The sequence below is a fragment of the Scardinius erythrophthalmus genome (genome assembly GCF_964197995.2).
Source record: "Scardinius erythrophthalmus genome assembly, chromosome: 21".
Taxonomy (NCBI): Eukaryota; Metazoa; Chordata; class Actinopteri; order Cypriniformes; family Leuciscidae; genus Scardinius; species Scardinius erythrophthalmus.
In genome coordinates, this window is record NC_138241.1 from 30248980 (window position 1) to 30270770 (window position 21791).

The following is a 21791-nucleotide window of genomic DNA, read 5'->3' on the forward strand; positions in this document are numbered from 1 at the left end:
TTCATACAGGTTTGGAACAACTTGAGGATGAGTAAATGATGACAGAATTTACTCTCTCTCTCACACACACACACACACACACACACACACACACACACACACACACACACAGGCAGAGGTCTAATTATGATTACAATCGCTTTTGTCTAGGTAATGTCACTTTTTAAATATGAATTTTCCTATCTTTATTCTGTTTATTGTAATGGCTGTCATGCCTCATCTAGTAGGATTAATTATATGAGCGCATATATTAATATTTATCAGGGTGTTTTGAGGTCACAGTTGAATTAGCTTCAGGAGTCAGCACTGATAGTACCAAGGGGGCTGTTGAAGAAATACCAAGTTAATTTGAGTTGAACGCTTGAGTTATAATCTCTTTCAGGCAGGATTTACTTAGCATTTCATGTGTTTTGGCTCTGTACAGAATCAGCAACTGAGAAACACAAAGACAGCACCATCATCTCTTTTTTTTTTGACTCAATAGCAAGGTAGTTGGCAATCACAATGGCTACAACAACAACAAAAAAAGTTTATAGTTAAAAAAACCCAACAGATTTAATTATGCATAAGATGCAGTAAATATAAATTTCTTTACTATAAAATGCTCAAATAATTATGCCGAACATGATGACGAAAACTAACATTTATGGCACATTTTACCCAGTATATTATGTATTACTTAAAATACATAAATGTGTAAAAAAAATATTTTGGCATTCAGATGTGTGCACAATTATTAATCCAGAATTTTCTTGCGATCAACTTGCAAACGAAGCATACATGGAGGAAACATATGCATCCAAAACACATGCAATCTTTCTGATATAAACAATAATTCGCTAAGCCACCGCTTGCAGTATAGAAGGCACATAAAGATATAACACACAAGTGCCTTTGCATTGAGTACAGTAAAACATGCAAGTATGTAATAGAGTAAGGCGTAAGATGTGTATAAAATGTGGCGTGGCTTCATGTCCTCTGAGTGTCGCTGATCATCTGTAGCGTCTAATCGCTTCCACCACAGAGCTTCAGCAGTAGTTTCTTATAATCCCCTGAAGTGTCGCCCTATAAATGCACATTAGTTTGATTACAAATATTATTATGGATCTGTCAAATTCAATTCTCAAAAAATATAAAGCATAGTTTGAGGGGTGGTTACACAGGCACTCACAGATATGGCTGTGTATAGAGATTTCCCATAATTCTTTGCGTATTCCTGACGAATGTCCAGCATGTCCACCTCAGAGCGGCTCACCATGATGCGAGTCAAAGTGCGATCCTTGGTTCCTGCTCCCTGTGCAATCAAAACAGCAACTTTTTTTTTAGTTTTTGAGCGTGCTCTGATCTGAAACCCTCTCGAAACTCTTAGGCCACTTCCACCTTTAATCAAATCAGAATCCATGTACCGCCTAGTTATATAACCAGTGTTCCCCCACAAATTATTTCAGCATTGAGCAAACCTTATAATTACATTACGGTTAATATTAATAATATTACTGTCGTTATAATTATAATGACATTATATATTACGTTAAAATGTTCAATTACAATTCAAATACAAATATATATATATATATATATTTTTATATATATATATATATATATATATATGTGTGTGTAAAAAAAAATATATATAATTACAAACTGTAATTAATCATTGTAATTAAATGAAAAAAAAAAAAAATATATATATATATATATATATATATATATATATATATGTATATATATATATATATATATATATATATATATATATTTTTTTTTTTTTTTTTTTTTATCAAACTTTCCAAGCCTGGAAATGAGTTGAAAGTTGAGAACATTGTTCAACACTTAACTCGCATCTTGCATTTCCAAATTATCCAAAGAATGGGCTATTCAATTGAGTTTTTATATTAAAACTGACATTAACATTTTTAAATTAAATTTAAAATAATTAGCAAATAAATGCATAAATACATTTTTTTATAAATATAATAGTATACAAATGTAAACTAAATATAATATTATATATATATATATATATATATATATATATATATATATATATATATATATATATATATATATATATATATATATATATATATACTTTTTTATTTATGTTTAATTAAAAAATAAAAAGTAACAATTCAAAAAGAATGTATTCTAATCTAGAAAACTTTTTTATTTTTTATAAATAAATCACCCTATAAATACATTAATATTAAAAATATTTTTCAACTATAAATAAAAGATTCTTTTGGCATACGAACTAGGGGAACTCTGTGTACTTTAACTCCTTCCTCGCCAATGTTTTTTTTTAAAGTTGCCAGCTACCGCCAGTATTTTTGATCATTTTCACAAAATGTTCATGGCCCCCAGATTATTTTGTTATGTGAATATCTGAACTTGCAATATATCAAAATGAAGAACAGAGCCTCTGCTTCACTTAAATGTGGGTAAAAGCAACATTTTGAACAAAAAGCTGAGAAAAATCACGTTTTTGTCAAAGACTACAACGTGCATAACCAATGATTTTATCTTGTGTTTCTGCTTTTTTTTTTTTTCCTGTGTTTTGATTTGGAGATTTTGTATCAGAATATGTGTTATAGCATATAACAATGAAAACACTGATTGCTGGAAAATTCTGTCAATGGCGGGGAAGCATTGTTTTATAAATGCTGGAAAATTCCGTCAATGGCGAGGAAAGAGTTAACATAGTTTGACTTCAAACTAAATGACTTCTAAACTATGGCTTTGTTGTAATTAATCATGATTAGTCTTCCCTTTTACACTAACACTAGACAATACAGCTAAACCACAGAGAAGAATGAGTCTCACCTTCATGGCCTTGTAGAGTCTCTCAGCAAAGTAGGCCGGTGTGTTCTTGATGCATTTCACTGCATACAGAAAAACAAATTTAGGCTCACCATATGCAAATCACTCTGCAGCTAATAATACAAGTACAACACAGCAAGCAAGAGAATCTTGAAACTTAAATGGAAAAATAAAACAAAATGAAGACAGACCAGGCATTCATCTGAAAGTGAAAGTCATTTAAAAGAGAAAACCTGACTGTTCAGAACAGCAAACTGAAAAGACACACTAAACACACCTCGTTATGAACATGTCACAGACTGAAAGGAAGTCATGCACTATGACACAGCAAGCACATATGTCAGCTACTTTATGTGTTATGGCACACTTATGGTTTATGAATCACGTTGTGTGATTAAAAACATATTACCACATATTTACCCTATAACAGCTTTACTCTTAAACGGGCCAGCAGGATGGAGAGCAAGTTAAAAAATACAATTATGAGGGTTTAATGAGAGGATTTCCTCAAACGATTATAGATGGCAGATCAGAAAGCTCACCGACAGCCAGCATGCCACTCTCCAGGTCTCCAGACATCTCCCTATCGATACTCTTCTCAATGTCTCTGCCACACATGTGCTGGTACTCATTAAACACTGTCAACAGAAACACACATAATGCCTTAATACAATTAATATTTCTGCAAACACAGAGATCACAAACAAACGTCGTTAATGAGCATGGGAGAGTGCAGTAATGAACTTTAAAACACAATCAATACTTTTATAATTACAAAGCAACACCAACACATTGTTCATTAAACTGTGCCCTCTGGATGAATGGAATACTAGCTTACCATTTAATAAATATCGTGCAATATACACAAAAAATACAAAAATGTGGGATTTTTTGTTTTGTTTTGAAAATAATTCTAACGGTCTAATCCTGAAAAAAAAAGTTTAAACTGTTTAAAAAAAAGAAACAAAAAAACATTGATAATACGACAATTCACCATGACGTCACAACAGTAATAGACGTTCTTCCGGGTGGCAAAAGCCGAAGCGTTCCTATGACAACGCTAGTAAATTGCTTGGAAAGGAGGCCCACCGTCGACAGTAAAAATGTAATTAAAAAAAAAATATATATAATGCATTTTTTTATCATAATAACAACTGTGTTTAATGATATAAGTAAAAAATATAATAAATATGTAATATAGTAGGCCTACACATAATTAGCAAAATACTCTCTATAGCTCTTTTTTCTAGCCAAAATAACGTATATCATGGTCATTAAATGGCTTTCCTGAGGTAAATGTTACGTGACAATTGTTCTCCAGCTGTTATATCGACCTTTGCGCGGTTCAAAAACACTGATTGGTCGATATTATGTATGAGGAATATACATTTAGGTAAGTTGCGTGAGAAAATGGATGTTGTGAGAGCGTGTGAAAAGTGACAATTGTATGAGGCGCCACGTAGGATTTAAATCAAACTTCGCTTATCAATACATACATAACACAATACTATTATAAATTACTCGCATATACATTTATTGGATGTTCAAAATACATATATGAAATACTCGTGCACACTAATATGAAATCCATACCAATACATATGTTAATGAATGCTTGTGAATAACTTGCATATAGGCTACATAAACTTGACGCACGCGTACACCTATAAATACTTATAAACTTCCATGCATATACACCTATAAACACTCGTCTCGCACATACATATACACTCGCAGCACGCAGACACACCTATAAACACTCGCACATACAAACTCGATGCGCATACACATCCATAAAACACTCACGCATACAAATTAAAACGTGGATGCATGCTTTAGTTGTGTAGGCTATGTATGCGAGTATTTATAGGTGTATGCATGCGTCAAGTTTATATGCAATATTCACAAGTGTATGCATTCATTACTAACATTGGTATGAATTTCATATTAGTGTGCACGTGTATTTCATATGTATTTTGAACATCCAATAGTATAGCCTACATGTATATGCGGGTAATTTATAGGTGTATATGCACGTGTGTTATATTGATAATCGAAGTTTGATTTAAATCCTACTATACGTGGCGCCTCATACAATTGCGTGAGTCTCAAGGTCAGTCGCTATAACCTCCTCACCCACAGGAAATCGATAAAACCCTACACCTTTTGCTGTATATCTGGCAGCGCAACCCCAAACACAACACGTTTTCATCATCGTTTCAACTTTGATCAACAACAATGTTTTTAACTATGTAACTGTTGCAGTCGCCGGCTGGATCTCTTCAGTTAGTCAGTGGAAGCCGCTCGCGTTCTGCCACCCGGAAGTAACTCGGCGCCTATTGTTTACAAACATTCTGAAAAGGCCTAGTCATATTAGAATGCTTTCTGGAGATTCATGTGACATTGATGCTGAAAAATTCAGCTTTGCAATCACAGAAATAAATAAAAAAAAAACTTTTTAAAAATGTATCAAAATAGAAAACAGTTTCTTTGAATTGTAAGAATATTTTACAATATTACTGTTTTTGACTGTACTTTAGATCAAATAAACAGAAGAGACTCCGTTCAAAAACAAAATGTCAAAAATGATATGTTAATTAGATACATGTATGTCCAGTATTGCACATCTTATGTAATTAGACAATAGACAACTATCCACTGTCGTACGGAAAAACAGGGAATGGCATAGTAAGTCGGTTGATTTAGAGGCACATTCAAGTGTTTCCTCTGGAAAACATGTCTAGTCATGAGTCATATTTCTCATGATGACAACTACAGCCTTGGCAAGAGTTGGTTGACTGCAAGGCCTGTTCTAAAACTGAAACTGTGGCTGCCCATGTGGCAGAATTTGGAAGTTCTTCACACTTTTAAGGCCCAGATATACTTCAAGCAAAATTGAAGAACTAATGTTCTTAAGCCGGATTTGAGCTAAAGCAGCAGGAATGTATAATACATCATAATTCAATATGTAACAGTACAGTAATCTTGACAAACAGGTTTGGAGATTTTGGTCTTTCCCTATTCAAGTAGAGATGAGCAGTTCCAATTACCTAGAAAGAAAGCAGTCTGTGGTTGGCACAGAGTGAACAGCCCTACCTAAAAAGGAACTTGATAAAAGAACAATACTATTCCAGTCAAAGGGTCATGACGTACCTGCTCTGAGGTGAGCTTTGCTCCGAGCACACAGGATGGCATTGAACTTGGACTCATCTGTGCCGAGTTTATTTTCCCCTGCTTGATACAGGGTCTGCAGCAGAACACAAATAAAGTATAGTAGGCACTCTTCAAAGATTGAGAAATGCATATTTATATATATTTTTTAATATTTCAATAATTACCTGAGCATCCTGTTTGGCTAATGATATGTCCACATTCTCACTCTCGTCACGATTACCCTTTAAGATAATAACAGGAAGAAACAATGATTTGATATTGTCATGTGTCTTTGATGTTGCAATTCAAAATATGAAGTTTTCATTATTAAAATCACGTGCACTAACTTGGATGGGTTAATTGCAGAGGGCTAATTCTGAGTATGGGTTACCATACTTGGCCCTCACGTGTCACGTGTTATAAAACAAAAGCACAGCATCTGTGTACCTGCGCAAGAGAGACCAGAAGTCTGCGGAAGTGTCCAGATGTGTCACTACTTATGGCATCCTCCAGTGTTTTCTTATTCTCTAAAACAGGAACATTGAGTGTTATCTATCACAACTCACCACGCTTAACTGTCAAGCTTTAAATTAAAATGCGTATGACATGTACCACATCCTTGATTGGGAAGTAATCAAATCTGTAATTGCAGAGGGAAGGAATTAAGTGATATGAGTCAAGTGCGTACCAGCTTTGAAGAGTTGATTGATTTCTCGGATCTCTGCATTAGAGCGAGAGGCCAAGATTTCAATCAGACAGGCTTCATCTGTCCCGGCTCCCTGTGAAACAATCAGCAGATTACTTTTGTATTAATGGCAAAACATCTAATCAAATCTTTTTTTATCCGTGCACCGTAAAGGAACAGTTCACTTTAAATGTAAGCTGTTGTAGATGCGTGTTCATTCTTTAGAAATTCTGCTTTTGTGTTTGGTAAACTGTTCCTTTAAGGGCCAGAGAACATTGTTACATATTAACCTATGGTTCAATGGCTAAATGAATGATTATGACTTTTATGCTCACCAAGGCTGCAGTTATATGAACAAAAACACAGTAAAAACAGTAATATTGTGAAATATTATTACAACTTAAAATAACTGTTTTCTATTTTAATATATTACAAAATGTAATTGATTCCTGTGATGCAAAGCTGTATTTTCATGAATTCAGAAATCATTCTTTTTTTCCTGAATTCTGATAATAAAGTACTTTCACAAACCTTGATTGCCTCTTTGAGCTCACTTGCATCAAGCTGAGCTGGAGTCTTCAACATGGCCAGCACCACTCTCTCAAAGTTCCCTGAAAGCTCAGACTTCAGGTCCTTGACCAAGTCCTGTAAACAATGGGTTACATGAATGCACAATGTTGCTTATCTTAAAGACCACATAACAAAATATGGGCTTTGTTGTTAGTTTGTTAGCCATTTAGTTATTTTCTGCATTAAGGCTTTGATGATATATATATGATAGTGTAGACAAAATGATCTTTCAGTCTTCGTCCTTTGGGAAAATGGACTAAAAATACTGATGTCTCATCTTGTACTCAGGATCGTTTACAAATATTTGTCCAATCAAATGCTCTCTAGAAAGAGAACAGTCCCTCCCACTAATACCACCTGCCTCTTATTCTATAATAGCAAGTAGCAACTCATGATTCACAGCTTAAAATAAACCATGTGAAATAAATCAAAGCTCTAGATCAGGGTTTCTCAGACTCGGTCCTGGAGGGCCACTGTCCTGCACAGTTTAGCTCCAACCCTGATCAAACCTACCTGAGCAAGCTAATCAATGTCTTCAGGATCACTAGAAACTCACAGCTAGGTGTGTTTGATCAGGGTTGGAGCTAAACTGTGCAGGACAGTGGCCCTCCAGGACCGAGTTTGAGAAACCCTGCTCTAGAGGGACTGCCGCTCCATTTGCTGAACAGCAAATATCGAAAAATCTCCAATGCGCTACATTACCTTTCCATAGGCAGTCTTGTATGACACCAAGAGAGGTACACGCTGCTTGTTGGAGCGACTTCCAAGCAAATTAATGATGGCTTGTTCATCAGTGCCTGTTGAAACATGTGCTTGTGTATTAGCAGCATATAATAAACAGATGAGTCATATTCAGGAAAAGCTCCTATTGTACTCCATGTCATTGTAAAATAAAGCTCTCAGTATTTGAACATCCGCCATCTATATCACAAAGCGGTCAAACTTAAGATTAATAATAGATAGACATTTAAAAAAAAGAACAGAACACCCCCGAGGGAAATTAAGTGACGCTGCCTCCCAAAAGAGTGAAGGCCTCGATTATTCTTCAAGCGAAATTAAAGAAAAACATTTCAGACAAAATCAGGCCAAAATGAAGTTTGTTAACAGTTTGTTTCAGGCTTTTGAAACAGGAAAGTACGTTCCGGCTGGTAAACATTAGTAAACTGGTTTATTACTCTATTACATAATAGGTAGGTTTGCTCTGCAGCTCCGCCTTCTTTGACTTGGAAATCTTCCTCATTTCTTCCGTTCAGTCGAAGTCAGACACAAGCAAAAACATGAAGGTACTGGAGAGCTGCTTTAAAGTAGAAAGTGAAGTTGTAATTCTAATTGAAAGCGACAATGGCACTATTTTTTTTTTTTCATGTTTAATACTGTATAGCTGCTTGCTTTAAAGAAATCTATTGTATAAAATGCTATATAAATAAACACTGTGACTTGACCGGAGGGGCGAATTGCAGAGCCTGTGCAAACATATCCATGTTGCCATGATCAGATGCCGTCTTAACTTCTGTTTTCTCACCATTTTGTAGTGTATTTATTTTGTTATTGAGAGGAAAGCGTGCTGCACATTTTTACATATTTGTCTCAGAAGCATGGGCAGCGTCGGCATGTTCTCTAACATTCCCAATTCTCAGGTATTTCAAACTTCTTTTCATCCGCAAGCGAAAAGCGAGAACTTCGCAGAGAATATAAAGGCCTTAAGCAGAAAAAATGAACATGAAAAATAACCCACCGAAGCCCTTCATGGCTTTCCTGAGGACTTCCGCGTCTTTAAGCGGATCAGCTCCAGGGAAGTCTTGGATGGTCCCTCGGAATCCACGCTACAAATAAAACAACAGGGAAGTTAGAACAGGAATATATAATGCAATACATTCCACACAAAAAATAATGAATTATTTAATTGAGCTAATTTACTGTACATTGATAGCTGGAACAGCAGGTGCACCTCCTCCATAACCTCCACCGTACGCGGGCATGGACGGGTTGGGTGAGGGTGCTTTAGGATAGCTAGGCACGGAAGGATTGGGTCCTGGGGCATTTGGGTAGCCCGGCATCTGCTGACCAGGGGCTGGCCCACCAGGGTATCCCATTCCTGGACCTTGGGGCATACCTCCTCCTGGCTGAGGGTACAGGCCATAGGGCTGGTTAGGGGAGGGGGCTGGTGGGCCCCCAGGTTGGGGGGCAGGATAGCCACCAGGCACTTGAGAGAACATGGATGGATTTGGGCTAAATCCACTATTGGCTGCAAATTGATTGGCCTGTGATGGAAACATTTGAGGGGGGCGAAAAAAGCACAAAGCAAAAAGCAAGCATGACAGTTAGGACAGTAGAGCAGAAGTTTCAGGAAATTAAACATATACAGCCTTGAAATGACAATACTGACGGACAAAGAGATGATTAAGGCCAGGACAGGGAGATAAGGAGGATGTTGAACAAGTGTGGATTCATGGAAAGGTTTGTTTACATAGGGTGGCTTTCCTCTGAAACGTTTCTGTTGACTTAAGGCACTTGCATCATATTGCACATGGTTGTCACAGAGACACTGTTTTGCAACATTTACATGATGGATGAACTTCCACATTCACAAATGTTCCCTTGCTGTAACCCTTAAATGCAGAAGTACTGCAGAGGAGTAAAGAAACCAGTTATTTTAGTCTAGCAGTGTGTGTGTGTGTGTGTGTGTGTGTGTGTGTGTGTGTGTGTGTGTGTGTGTGTGTGTGTGTGTGTGTGTGTGTGTGTGTGTGTGTGTGTGTGTGTGTGTGTGTGTGTGTGTGTGTGTGTGTTTTAATGGCTGACACTAACACCAAAATCTAGAAAGCATGGTACCCGATTGCCAGAATATTTGTTTCTTCAACTTTTAGCCATTTTTACGTCCCAGAGGTTGAACTACACCCGAGGGTAGCATACATTTTAAGACACAAAATAAAGCTTGTATATTTAAGTTAAGTAATTTCACTTAAATGACAATTAATAGGTAATTTGCATTGTCATTTAAGTGAAATTACTGAACTTAAATATACAAGCTTCATAAAAATGATCATTCTAGAAGAAAATTTCAGATGTCACTTAGAGGCTTTTGCATCTGAACTCATCATATATATATATATATATATTTTTTTTTTTAAACTCTACTTGCAGATAAAATAATAGTATTAAATAAAAGGCCACTAAAATGTACTTAAAAAGGACACTTTCTAAACACAAGTAAAATTATAAGCTTTACTTTAAAGTACATATTAAATCATTGTTTTATTATTCTTGTCACTCTTTAAAAATGTACACTTTTTCTGTTGTGGTGACTAACATACATGTAAAGTACTTGATTATCAATTTACTGTTGTGTGTTGTTCGATGTTGCATTTAATGTTTTAAATATACTGCATCATTACAAATGTGCAATTACAAATATAGTTAAATACATACAATTTTCAACATAAATTATATTGAAGTATATTTTAGTTTACCATAAAGGCTTGTCAGTATATTCAGCAGTGCAATAAATAAATAAATACACTAAAATTCTAAAGTTTGGGGTCAGTAAGAAGTCTCTTATGCTCACCAAGGCTGCATTTATTTGATCAAAAATACAGTAAAAACTGTAATATTGGGAAATATAATTCCAATTTAAATGAATATTTTCTATTTGAATATATTTTGAAGTGTGATTTATTCCTGTAATCAAAGCTGAATTTAATATAAATTTACACAATAATGTCTTTTCATTTAATTGCAATTTACATGAAAATAAGTGTCCCAAAACATTATATTCAGTTTGTACTTAAGTATATTCTTTTTAAGTATATTATTTCTGTAAAATGTACTCTTTTTGAAAAGTATGCATAGTGTACTTCCTTTTCACAAAGGTTAACTTCAAATACATTTCAGTAACCCTCCCCGCCAGAGAAAGAAAATCAAACAATTTAAATTCTTAATGATATTACTTAATTACATGGCTCTTTTTCTGACTCGTGCTTTCAGGTTTTGTCTTGGTATCTTAAGTAATTAGACAATGTCTATGCTTTTGTGTACATCACAGTTTTGGGTGAATTATTGCCCTCCCTCACTGCAATAGTTAAATGGATCCACACTTGTTCACATTTCCTCTGTTGAGTAAATTTGATTACGGAGAAAACTGTAAAGAAGCTTGTGCATCAGTAAATTGAATAGGGTCAAATTTGTTGGTCAAAGCACATTTGGATGACAGATAAATTATAAAAGATCAATGTCATGGTCACAAGAGCACAGTTTTGTAAAAAGCTGATTAAGAAAGGATTTGATGCAATTTCAGCCAAGGCTGTGGATTTCATGCTGACTGGAATCAAATTACCTGCATCTGTTGAGAATGGAGACCAATGTCATTTCTGAGTATGCATTACATCATCGTTTCATTGTAGAACTTACCATTCCTTGGATATTTGATGCATTGAATCCGGCATTCGGCAAATTATCCAGGCCAATAGGAGCACCCCAACCTCCTGCAAATGCATGCATTTAAAAAAGCAAGAACATAAACAAAACCCTAAAACCCCACACAAATTATGACTGAACAATATAAATGCACTTCACAGTTAACTTAACATGACATCAGAACTGACCACATTAATTATAATTAAAACATGAATAGAATAGAATAGAATAGAATGAGGCATTTATATAGCGCTTTCATATGTACTACTGTACACCCAAAGCGCTTTACAATCATATCAGGGGTCTCTCCTCAACCACCACCAGTGTGTAGCATCCACTTGGATGATGCGACGGCAGCCACAGAACAACGGCGCCAGTGCGCTCACCACACACCAGCTATAGGTGGAGAGAGGAGAGAGAGTGATGGAGCCAATTCAATGTAAGGGGATTATTAGGAGGCCATGATTGGTAAGGGCCAATGTGTGGAATGTGGCCAGGACACCGGGGTTACACCCCTACTCTTTACGAGAAATGCCATGGGATTTTTAATGACCACAGAGAGTCAGGACCTCGGTTTTACGTCTCATCCGAAGGACGGTGCTCTTTGACAGTATAGTGTCCCCGTCACTACACTGGGGCGTTAGGACCCACACAGACCACAGGGTGAGCACCCCCTGCTGGCCTCACTAACACCTCTTCCAGCAGCAACCTGGTTTTTTTTCTCAGGAGGTCTCCCATCCAGGTACTAACCAGGCTCAGCCCTGCTTAGCTTCAGTGGGCAACCAGTCTTGGGCTACAGGGTGATATGGCTGCTGGCATGTTCCTGATCTTATTGTGCATGGTTCTCTGGTGCATGTTATTCCAAATCGAAAAATCAAAAAACTTGGTCTGTCTTTTAAATTACTTTTCTTTCCGACTGATGTCTCAGATCTTTCTTACCTTTCAAAGCACCTCCAATCCTCCAATCACCTGACTCCATTCTGCAATTTAATGTCTCTTAAACTTTCCAGCCTATTTTTCACAATCCCAAAAATTCATGTCGTGCATCTCGCTCATTGACTATCCTGTCTCACATGTCAGATTACAGAAATAAAATGGGCTGTGAACATCACTTCATGCTGACTTCAAAATACAGTGTGTATAGGGGAAATCTGGATACATTGTGTATCCCATGTCAGGCTAATAATAATCTAGACATCAACTTTTGATCATTATTCTGTGCAGTACCCTGAGGGCCCCGCATCACCCCATCTTGTAACTATATTTTAAAAAATATGTTTTTTAGTTCTGAACCTGTTTTGATGTGATATGACAGAGCAGCAGGTTTTGTTATGGTAATAAGATGGTAACACTGTACTGACACATAATTAAGCTATTTCTACTGGGGGTTTCTACATCTAGGCTACTTTCAAATATAAAATTGAACTCTTATAACTTGTATTTTTGGTTAGTTGACATGGAATAATGGACTTTTTATGATTAATTGAGTAAATTACTATACGAATAACTTTTAAAATTAATTTGCCAAACTACAACACCATTTAAAATGATCGAGTAAAGGCAAAAATAAATAAATACACTACAAGTCAAAAGTTTGGGGTCAGTAAGACTTTTTTAAGAAGCCTCTTATGCTCACCAGGGGTGCATTTATTTGATCAATTAAATGCAGCCTTGCTGAATTATATACACACACACACACACACACACACACACACACACACACACACACACACACACACACACACACACACACACACACATATATATATATACATACATATATTAATTCAGCAAGGCTGCATTGAATTGATCAAAAGTAACAGTAAACACTTGTGGTTATATATATATAACCACAGAATCTAATTCTGGGAACAAAACTGCAGTCATTTTTCCAAAGTTTTTTTTAGTATGACCAGCCAGATATAACACCAGATACAACAAAATAGCAAAAACTAGCAATCTGTTTCACTTTTAATTTGATATGCAATGCATGTGACTTTCATCAAATATGAATACATTCATGTTTGCCAGCGCTTTCATCTTTCATCTTATAGCAAACAATGTGACATTCATAAAGTAGTAAATAATGAACGAATCATCTGTTTGCAATGCACTACATGAATGTGTGCAATACCTCTAGCGTTTATGTTCTCTCATGTGCCTAGGAGTTAAGCACCACAGCGAGACCATGATAGAGCAGAGGCAAAATGTACACACTGACAGCCACTGTCAGTTTCTGTATGAGAAAGTGTCAAGGCATCGTGTTGATGCTTAGAACTACTACTGCAGCTGATGGAGATACACCAGATATTGGCTACCCTGTCTGAACAGATCAGATTTCATCTGACAGTGCTAAAGATCAGATCTGAAAATAAAATCAGATTTGTGAGCCTTAGAGTTCAGAATATTCCGATGAATAAAATACTACTGGTAAACAAAACATAGGAAGGTCAAAATTGCTAGCATGTATACACACCAAACAAAGCATATTTTGGTATGGAAAAATAGCTAAACCAACCATATTCTGGAAAATGTGTGAGACACGAGCCAACAAGTCAAGGGTTTCCTCCCAAAAGAACATGTTGTGAAGCATTCAAATGTGTTCATTCAATAATATAATCCATGTGGCCTCTGGCACAAAAACCACCCATAGATCTCTGGGTCTCTCAAAAGAAGAGCCTCTAATAGAATGCACATCAGTACAAGACAATGCTAAAAGCCAGCTAGCATTTTTGACAAACTATGTAACTCAATATATATATTTTTTTAGCTCCACCTAAAAATTCCACATTATAATGTCAACATAACTGTTCAATGAGAGCACCACTAAACAAAGTTGGTTTGTCCACTGACTTTATGACTAAAGTGTCCATAAAAACTTCATAATTCAACATTTCAAACACAAACCACATTGAGTATGATGCAAGGAAATGCATTGTCTACACTGCACATATGGAAATCATCTATTCAGATAACATTCAGATGAGTGCAGTTTCCTGGTTTTACTTTGGCTCACCTGAGGGTGGAGGAGCAAACTGTCCTGGCTGGCCGGGATAGGCACCTGGCTGGCCGGGATAGGCACCTGGCTGGCCGGGATAGGCACCTGGCTGTGACGGGTAAGCACCAGGTTGGGGAGGGTATCCACCTGCCTGCGGGGGGTACATCCCAGGTTGAGGGGGGTAGCCCCCTGCAGCAGGAGGGTACGCCCCTGGTTGAGGTGGGTATCCACCGGCCTGAGGAGGATAGCCCGTCTGGGGAGGATAGCCTGGATAGCTCATTGTCCTGTCCTGAAATTGAAAAAAAGATGGGTTTCTTTTACCAAAATTGCGTGAAAATGAAATCTTCATAAGCTTGGATTGGAGATCATAATAATATTAATAAAAAAAGGTGCATAAATTTCTTAAAATGCATCTGAGGCTCCATGCATCATTCCAAAGTCAATGGGTAAATGCCTGAAATAAGCAGTTAGCACAAGCATGTTTCATTCGATGGCATAAAATACATCAGTAATACCTCATTCTTGATTTAAGCTTTTATGCTTCTTGAAAAAGGTGGTTAATATGTGCCTAAAGGAGACTACAGACGCTGTCAGGGACATTTTCAGTGTGATGTTTAAAGGGATAGTTCAATCAAGAATGAAAATTCTGTTATTATTTACTCACCCTCATGTCATTCCTAACCCATAAGACTTTAGTTCATCTTCGGAACACAAATGAAGATATTTTTGATCAAATCTGAGAGCTTTCTGTCCCTCCATTGACAGCTACGCAACTACCATTTTGACTCTTTAATTTTTAAATGTGAATAAAAGCCAAAATCTGTTCATCATATAAAGCAATCAAATCTCTTCAGAAAATTTGGACTAAACCGCTTAATTCATATGGATTAGTTTTACAATCTCTTTATTAACTTTACGTAGCTGTCAACGGATAGACAGAAATCTCTCAGATTTCATTTGAGTTCTGAATATGAACGAAAATCTTATGGGTTTGGAACGACATGAGGGTGAGTAACTGATGGGTTAACTTTTGGGTGAACTATCCCTTTAAAACATCACGCTGAAAACTAATATATTTGCTAATCTGTTTTTACAGCTTGTTCTCGCAAACTATTTTAACTCAAACTTTCAAACTTGTAGATTTTAAATCAAGACTGAAAAAGTTGTCAGAAGCTTAGTGGTAGAAGTGTTGAAGCTTAGTGTTGAAGCTGTGCGTAGTTTGTTTATTGTATTTAGGTTTCAACATTCATAAAATGCTGTTAAGGTTATCTTGATACACAAAACTTGTAAGAATCATAAACTACTGCTGGTCATAGAGCTCATTTTCTGCAACAATCCAACAGTCAATGGGAAAATCCTTTAGGTAGGCTTTTTTATCGGGGAAAATAGTGATGTCAAAGTTCAGATTAGCCTACAAAAATACGTCATCACTGCAGAGCTCCATTTAAGGGGATACATAAGCTTCAACCATTAGGCCCCATTATCCAGACATCATGCTGTATCTGCTCCTGTGCTGCTTGTCAACAAGCCCTCTGATACCCCTTTTCCACCAAGGCAGTGCTGGTGCCGGTTCGGAGCCGGTGCCTACTCGCAAACCAGTTCTTTGCGTTTCGACAGCCAAAGAACTGGTTCTTGGCCAGGAAAATTGGTTCCAAAGCGGCACCAACTCTTTGCTGGACTAGAACCGTTCTTTTACCACGTCATGCGGGGGCTGGGGGCGGGGTTATTGTCGAACTTCTTCTTGAACGTAACCTCCGTCTATAGTAATCCAGACGTGCAGCACAAAACGTCTAAACGTCTTCTTCTGACCCCAGTATAGGATCGCAAAGCCAGGAGAAACATTTGCAGAAAGACGATGTAGTCCGCCATTGTAATTGTTATGCTTGAAGTTGGCGCAAGCGTTTCTGGGAAAGCTAAGACGTATGGCAACGTACACAGTGACGTAACGACGTTGTTCGCTGGGCTCTCTAGTCAGTGGGAAAACAAACAGGTTCTGAGAAGGTTCGCAAGTTGAACCAGCACCAGTTCCGAACCAGTTCTTTTTTGGTGGAAAAGGGGTAAGAGAGCACAGACTGCTGTACATCTGTAGCTGTAAATCATGATCTGCTTTATATGGTTACTAATGCATAAAAAGCTTTTGATAAATCATATTGTCCAATTTAAATCAAAATTTTGGCCAGATTAGTGATATTTGCTGGCGTTGATTCAGTTTTAATAAAGCAGCCTATGTCATTGGCTCATTTTTTAAATAGTTTTGCAAGCATGTTCTATCATAGAACAACATCACTCATTTCCTTTTAGGTCAGTTTGATGACAATAATCAAAACTGACACCTACTGTGTTTAACACCTGACTTGAGAAGTTAAGCTTGAGATGTTGGTCTGCAAAACAGAGCAAAACAGTGTGCCAACAACTAGCATAAAAATTGCAACACCTGTCAACAAAAAAACTATTTATTTAGCTAAAGTTTGTTTCACTTTTTTTTTTTTACATAAACTTATTTATTTGTAAAATAAAAACTAAAATATTAAAATTGCAGTCTAATTCACTCTTTTTTTTTCTTCCTCTGACATGACTGCTCAGACTTCTCAACATTTCCTTTGAAATGCACCAAAACATAAACCCTAAGTGGAAAATAGTGGCTATGCTCTCAAATTCAAGCCCTCAATATTTATTTTATACCAAACATTAACAGTAGTCAGTGCGTCTCAACGAGAAGTTCCAGTGTGGTCCAAACCATGGAAACACATTACATAAACTACAGCTGAAGCTCTGCCCTGCTGCTATAGAAAACTACAGTCATGTTCAGGAAGTAAAACTCTCATTCATATTTTCCAAAGGGAAAATGATTTTAAGTGATAACGTATTAACCTTTCAACACTAACGTATCAAGAGCTCTGAGGTTGTTAAATGACGGTACAGTACATGCTTCTGTAGAAGCCACAAGTCAGTGTTTTTAAACGCAACTTTAAAAACATTTAATTTTTTACTATCTAAAATAATAGATCTTCAGCAGAGGCAAATACCATTGATTAAAAACCTTGTAGCTCATAGAAGGTCTGTCTTTAAAGGTTTCTAAGTTAATGTACAAAATCAATTTCCATATGAAGAAAGTTTTTACTCCCGGAACCCAACTGTTGAATTCTACAGACCTAAATCTGGTTAGACACCATATTGAATTTAACACTGATGTAAACAAGGCTGTAAGGGATAGACTTAGAGTCTTTACAATGGCACAAACTGTAGAAAGATCCTAGATTATGTAAATTTCATAACCCACAACTTTTAAAGCTAGTTTTTGTCCACTGAAATTTTTCTTCTGAAAGATTTTTCGTCGGCTGGACAATGTTGGTAAGGTATGTTGTTAAACAACAGTAGGATCTATTGAAAACAGTGTACTTCTATCCTTCACAGCCTCATTTTCATTCCTGTCAAAAAATAAACATGGCACTAGCCTGACTAAGGTCTATAGTAAGCAGTATCATGCTCTTTTGCCTATGCTAAGTAACTAACTATTGAGGCAGTGAAGAAAGGCAATGCTGTCTGCGGCAGAGAAAATACAGTACACTTACAGTGCATGGGGCGCAAATTATATGGATAACATGATAGGAGCGGATAAGATATGAAAAATGGGCTTTTATAATATTGCTCATTGACCCTTGGCACATTGCCTTCAACTTAGAGAGATGTCCATACTTTGTAAACTTACAAATAGGCCAGTATAATATTTAGCCTATATATGTTCATGCTCTATTTGTGGTCATGGAAACTAATACTGATGTATTTGAAAGTTATACACTTTTCATACAGTCTTATCACCTTTACTCGGTGTGGGAGCGGTTTGTCATAGCACCTCAACATCTGCCATAAAACACATTAGAAGTTGTGTAGAAGGAAGGGGCAAACAGACTTGAGATGAGCCATGCTGATAAAAAGCACCACACCTCAACATATGATGCAATCCACACGGTTAAGATTTTCAAACTTATGGATCACAATGGGCCTCATTTGTCAATCTAACATGGAAACGAGTGCAGAAATCATCTTATGACACATTATGTCATCTTATGAAACATTCGTATGCCAACAATCCCATTGTTGTTAATAAATGTGGCAGCTGATTCCAACAATTCCAAGCCAAATTTAGTATGCTGAATGCAAGTTCACTTCACCCTAACTCAAAAACTTGCGTACACAAGTTTACAAGATTGTAGCCAGCAATCATGTATATATTGATAAATGGCAAGTTTTGCGTGGAAACGACCGCACGTTCGTTCATACGTTCGTTTCATAAATGAGGGGCACTATGTTGATTTCAGTCTGGCCTTTACAATCACACATTGTTTAGGGCAGAAAAAAAAAGTGTTTTTGTTTGGCCTAATTTTTAAGAATGTTAATGACATGCTTTAGAACAGGGGTCACCAACTGGCGGACCCCGGTCCGAATCCGGACCGCAAAATGCGTCCATACGGACCGCGAAGCCTTTTGACATAATGAAATAAATAAATACCGCTATTTTCTAATAAAAACACATTTATATCAGGCACATCAAAGTCAGCTCAGTAGAGCCGTTTGGGTCCAACAGCGCAACGGGTTGCTATGGTTGCCATAGATGGTTGCTACTACAGTTACTATGCTCACTGTTGCTACGTTCAGACGCGCAGTCATTGCGTGCAATGAAGAGAGCAGAGAGCGCGCAGACAGATGAAACTTTCAGCGAGTGAAAAACGCAGAGAGATAAAACTTTCAGTGAGTGAAAAACAATGGCATTTTCAAAAATTAGTAAAGTTGACGCTGAAAACCGAGTTTTCCGGTGGGAAAATACGCATTTATTCTTCCTGCATCGAGCTGTAACTGTTACAAGGCCTGTGTGTCTCATTTGCTCCGAGTCTGTCGCGGTTGTTCAAAGTGGAAACATTAAATGTCATTACGAAGCTAAACATAGACACTTATTAGAATAAACTTATCTTCAGCAGTCCGAGGTAAGGGCGCAGAAAATAAATGAGCTCAAAGCCCAGTATGAGCGATCTACACGGGTCGTCCTCTCTCACTCATTCGCCGCCCAACATCGAGCATATGAGTGTTCACTGAGAATACAGTGAATTTTAAACAATTTTATTTAAATTTCATAAGAGGTTATTTACATTTTTATGGACTGTACAAAATAAGAGATAAAGGGTTTCTTGCACTTTTTAATTTTTCCAACACTGGTGGCACTATTTTTTGCATATGTGTTTCTGAATGATATTGCTGATTATCAACATTAGATACATTGATTTAGTTAAGTAGAGACAATACAAGGAGGTTTGCGTTGATTGTGATTGTTAATCTCAGTTCAGCCGAAAAAAGCACTTTAGTTTTCCTTTTAAGTTGTTAATGTTAAAATTAATGTATGTTTAGTGCACATTTAGAGATGAAGGCATTTTGCACAGTTTCCTTAATCATATTTTTTGTCAGACATTGTTACTGGTTGAATTCAGATATTTTGTACCAAATCAACTTAAAGGACATAACAGAACAGCATTAAAATTAGATCAGTTTTGTGAAGGATTACTTATGGCTGCTTATACATATGAAAAGACATATGTTTATCCATAACATTATATTTTGTTCAATAAAAAAAAAGTAATCTACACTCATTTCTTTAGTCTGGTAAAACCCATCAATTCATATTTTTAGATATATAATTGTCCGGACCTCGGCTGGTGAGGAGGGTTCATTTACTGGACCTCAAGCGATTTTAGTTGAAGACCCCTGCTTTAGAATGTCAAAACACCGCTATCTATAGCACAATACCAACTCTTTTTGACTAAGAGTTTTACTTTCTCTACAGCAGGGGTCTTCAACACGGCAAGATTCCACCAATTATTTTAGTGAAATAAAGAAAATATGTGTTGAAAATATATTACATAAAATTAAAACAAAAAATACAAGTAAATGACTCTGTACATCTGATTAATTTAATGACTCTGCAAAGTAAACATCATAAAGTATGTAAATAAATTAATATGGTACTATTTACTTTTTAAAACGCATGCTTAAAATGCAACACTTAAGGTTCTTTATTAGCATATGTTTCCACGAAGAACCGTTAACATCCATGGAACATTTCCATGCCAAAAAAAGGTTATTTATAGTAGAAAAAGGATGTTTAGATTATTGAAATGTTCTTAAAACTAAGAAAATTATTAGTTAATTGATAGATTTTAATATCTCTCTTATATATATATATATATATATATATATATATATATATATATATATATATATATATATATATATAAGAACAGCTTATAGCCAACTTCACAATACACCAACAAAGACACAGTAACAACATCTGAACACTATTTTGTGCCCTAATTATTTAAGACGAGACATATTTCCATTGAGGCCTACATTACAAGTGGCACTGTTAAGGTTTGCTCAGTCAACAACAAAATATGTGATTACCCAGATATCCAAACTTACATTTTGATCTATCCCACAAAACAGTGACAGTTCGAGTAACTGTATTTAATCGCAACTGTATTTAAGACAAAATGTTCTGTCACATTAAAACATGTTTTCGCTCCATGAAACATTACACTACAAAATTTACTGGATTTTGCTGGAGAATCCTGCATTAGCTGGAACCTCAAATATGCGAAGCAAAGATAAAAGACATAAGATTATTTATACTCAACATTATGGGCGGATCTCTGAAAATGTTCGCTGGAAGAAGGCTTACAAGACGCTTAAAATAACGCAGTGGTATGCAGGAATTACAGAACAGAACCCACATAAACGTTTACATAACAGCTCACTTAATATCGTTAGAACTATTTTAATAGTATAAACGTTAAGCAGACCGCATTATGGTGTAAAAGAGTATGTTACTTACAGTTTAACAGAAGGCCGTCACTTCCTAGGTACAGAGTACCTCTGTGCTCGAGCGTGAGACACGCAGCGTAATATTTAATGAGGTGGGTGGGACTCATACTTTCCATGACTGTATCACACCAAACAATCTTTAACTAAATACAAAACATATGACTCTTTCGTTCACCATGACTCACGTTGTTTGTTAATAAAGGAATGACTTTTGTAATCTTTCCATAAGCCTGTTAAATATGGCATGCATAACCTATTGCAGAATACAGTTTAAAAGATTAGTTG

General features: G+C 36.3%; 1 protein-coding gene across 4 annotated transcripts; it reads right to left on the reverse strand.

Moving 5' to 3' along the window:
• Positions 1-447: 447 nt before the first annotated feature.
• On the reverse strand, positions 448-21716 carry anxa11a (annexin A11a). Of its 4 annotated transcripts, none has more exons than XM_081351914.1 (16): positions 21517-21584; positions 16974-17017; positions 14655-14925; positions 11633-11706; positions 9151-9351; positions 8964-9051; positions 7931-8025; positions 7190-7303; positions 6662-6752; positions 6421-6500; positions 6159-6215; positions 5974-6067; positions 3363-3458; positions 2824-2882; positions 1172-1294; positions 448-1065 (listed from the first exon to the last, which is right to left on the reverse strand). In XM_081351914.1, the coding sequence occupies exons 3-16, from the start codon at positions 14914-14916 to the stop codon at positions 1006-1008; spliced, it is 1494 nt and encodes a 497-aa protein (XP_081208040.1). In that variant the 5' UTR covers positions 14917-14925; positions 16974-17017; positions 21517-21584; the 3' UTR covers positions 448-1005. The 4 variants fall into 4 exon arrangements, with proteins under 4 accessions (XP_081208040.1, XP_081208038.1, XP_081208037.1 ...); XM_081351912.1 differs by having other exon boundaries at positions 9151-9489; positions 21517-21582; XM_081351911.1 differs by lacking the exon at positions 16974-17017 and having other exon boundaries at positions 9151-9489; positions 21517-21716.
• Between the last annotated feature and the right edge of the window lie 75 nt (positions 21717-21791).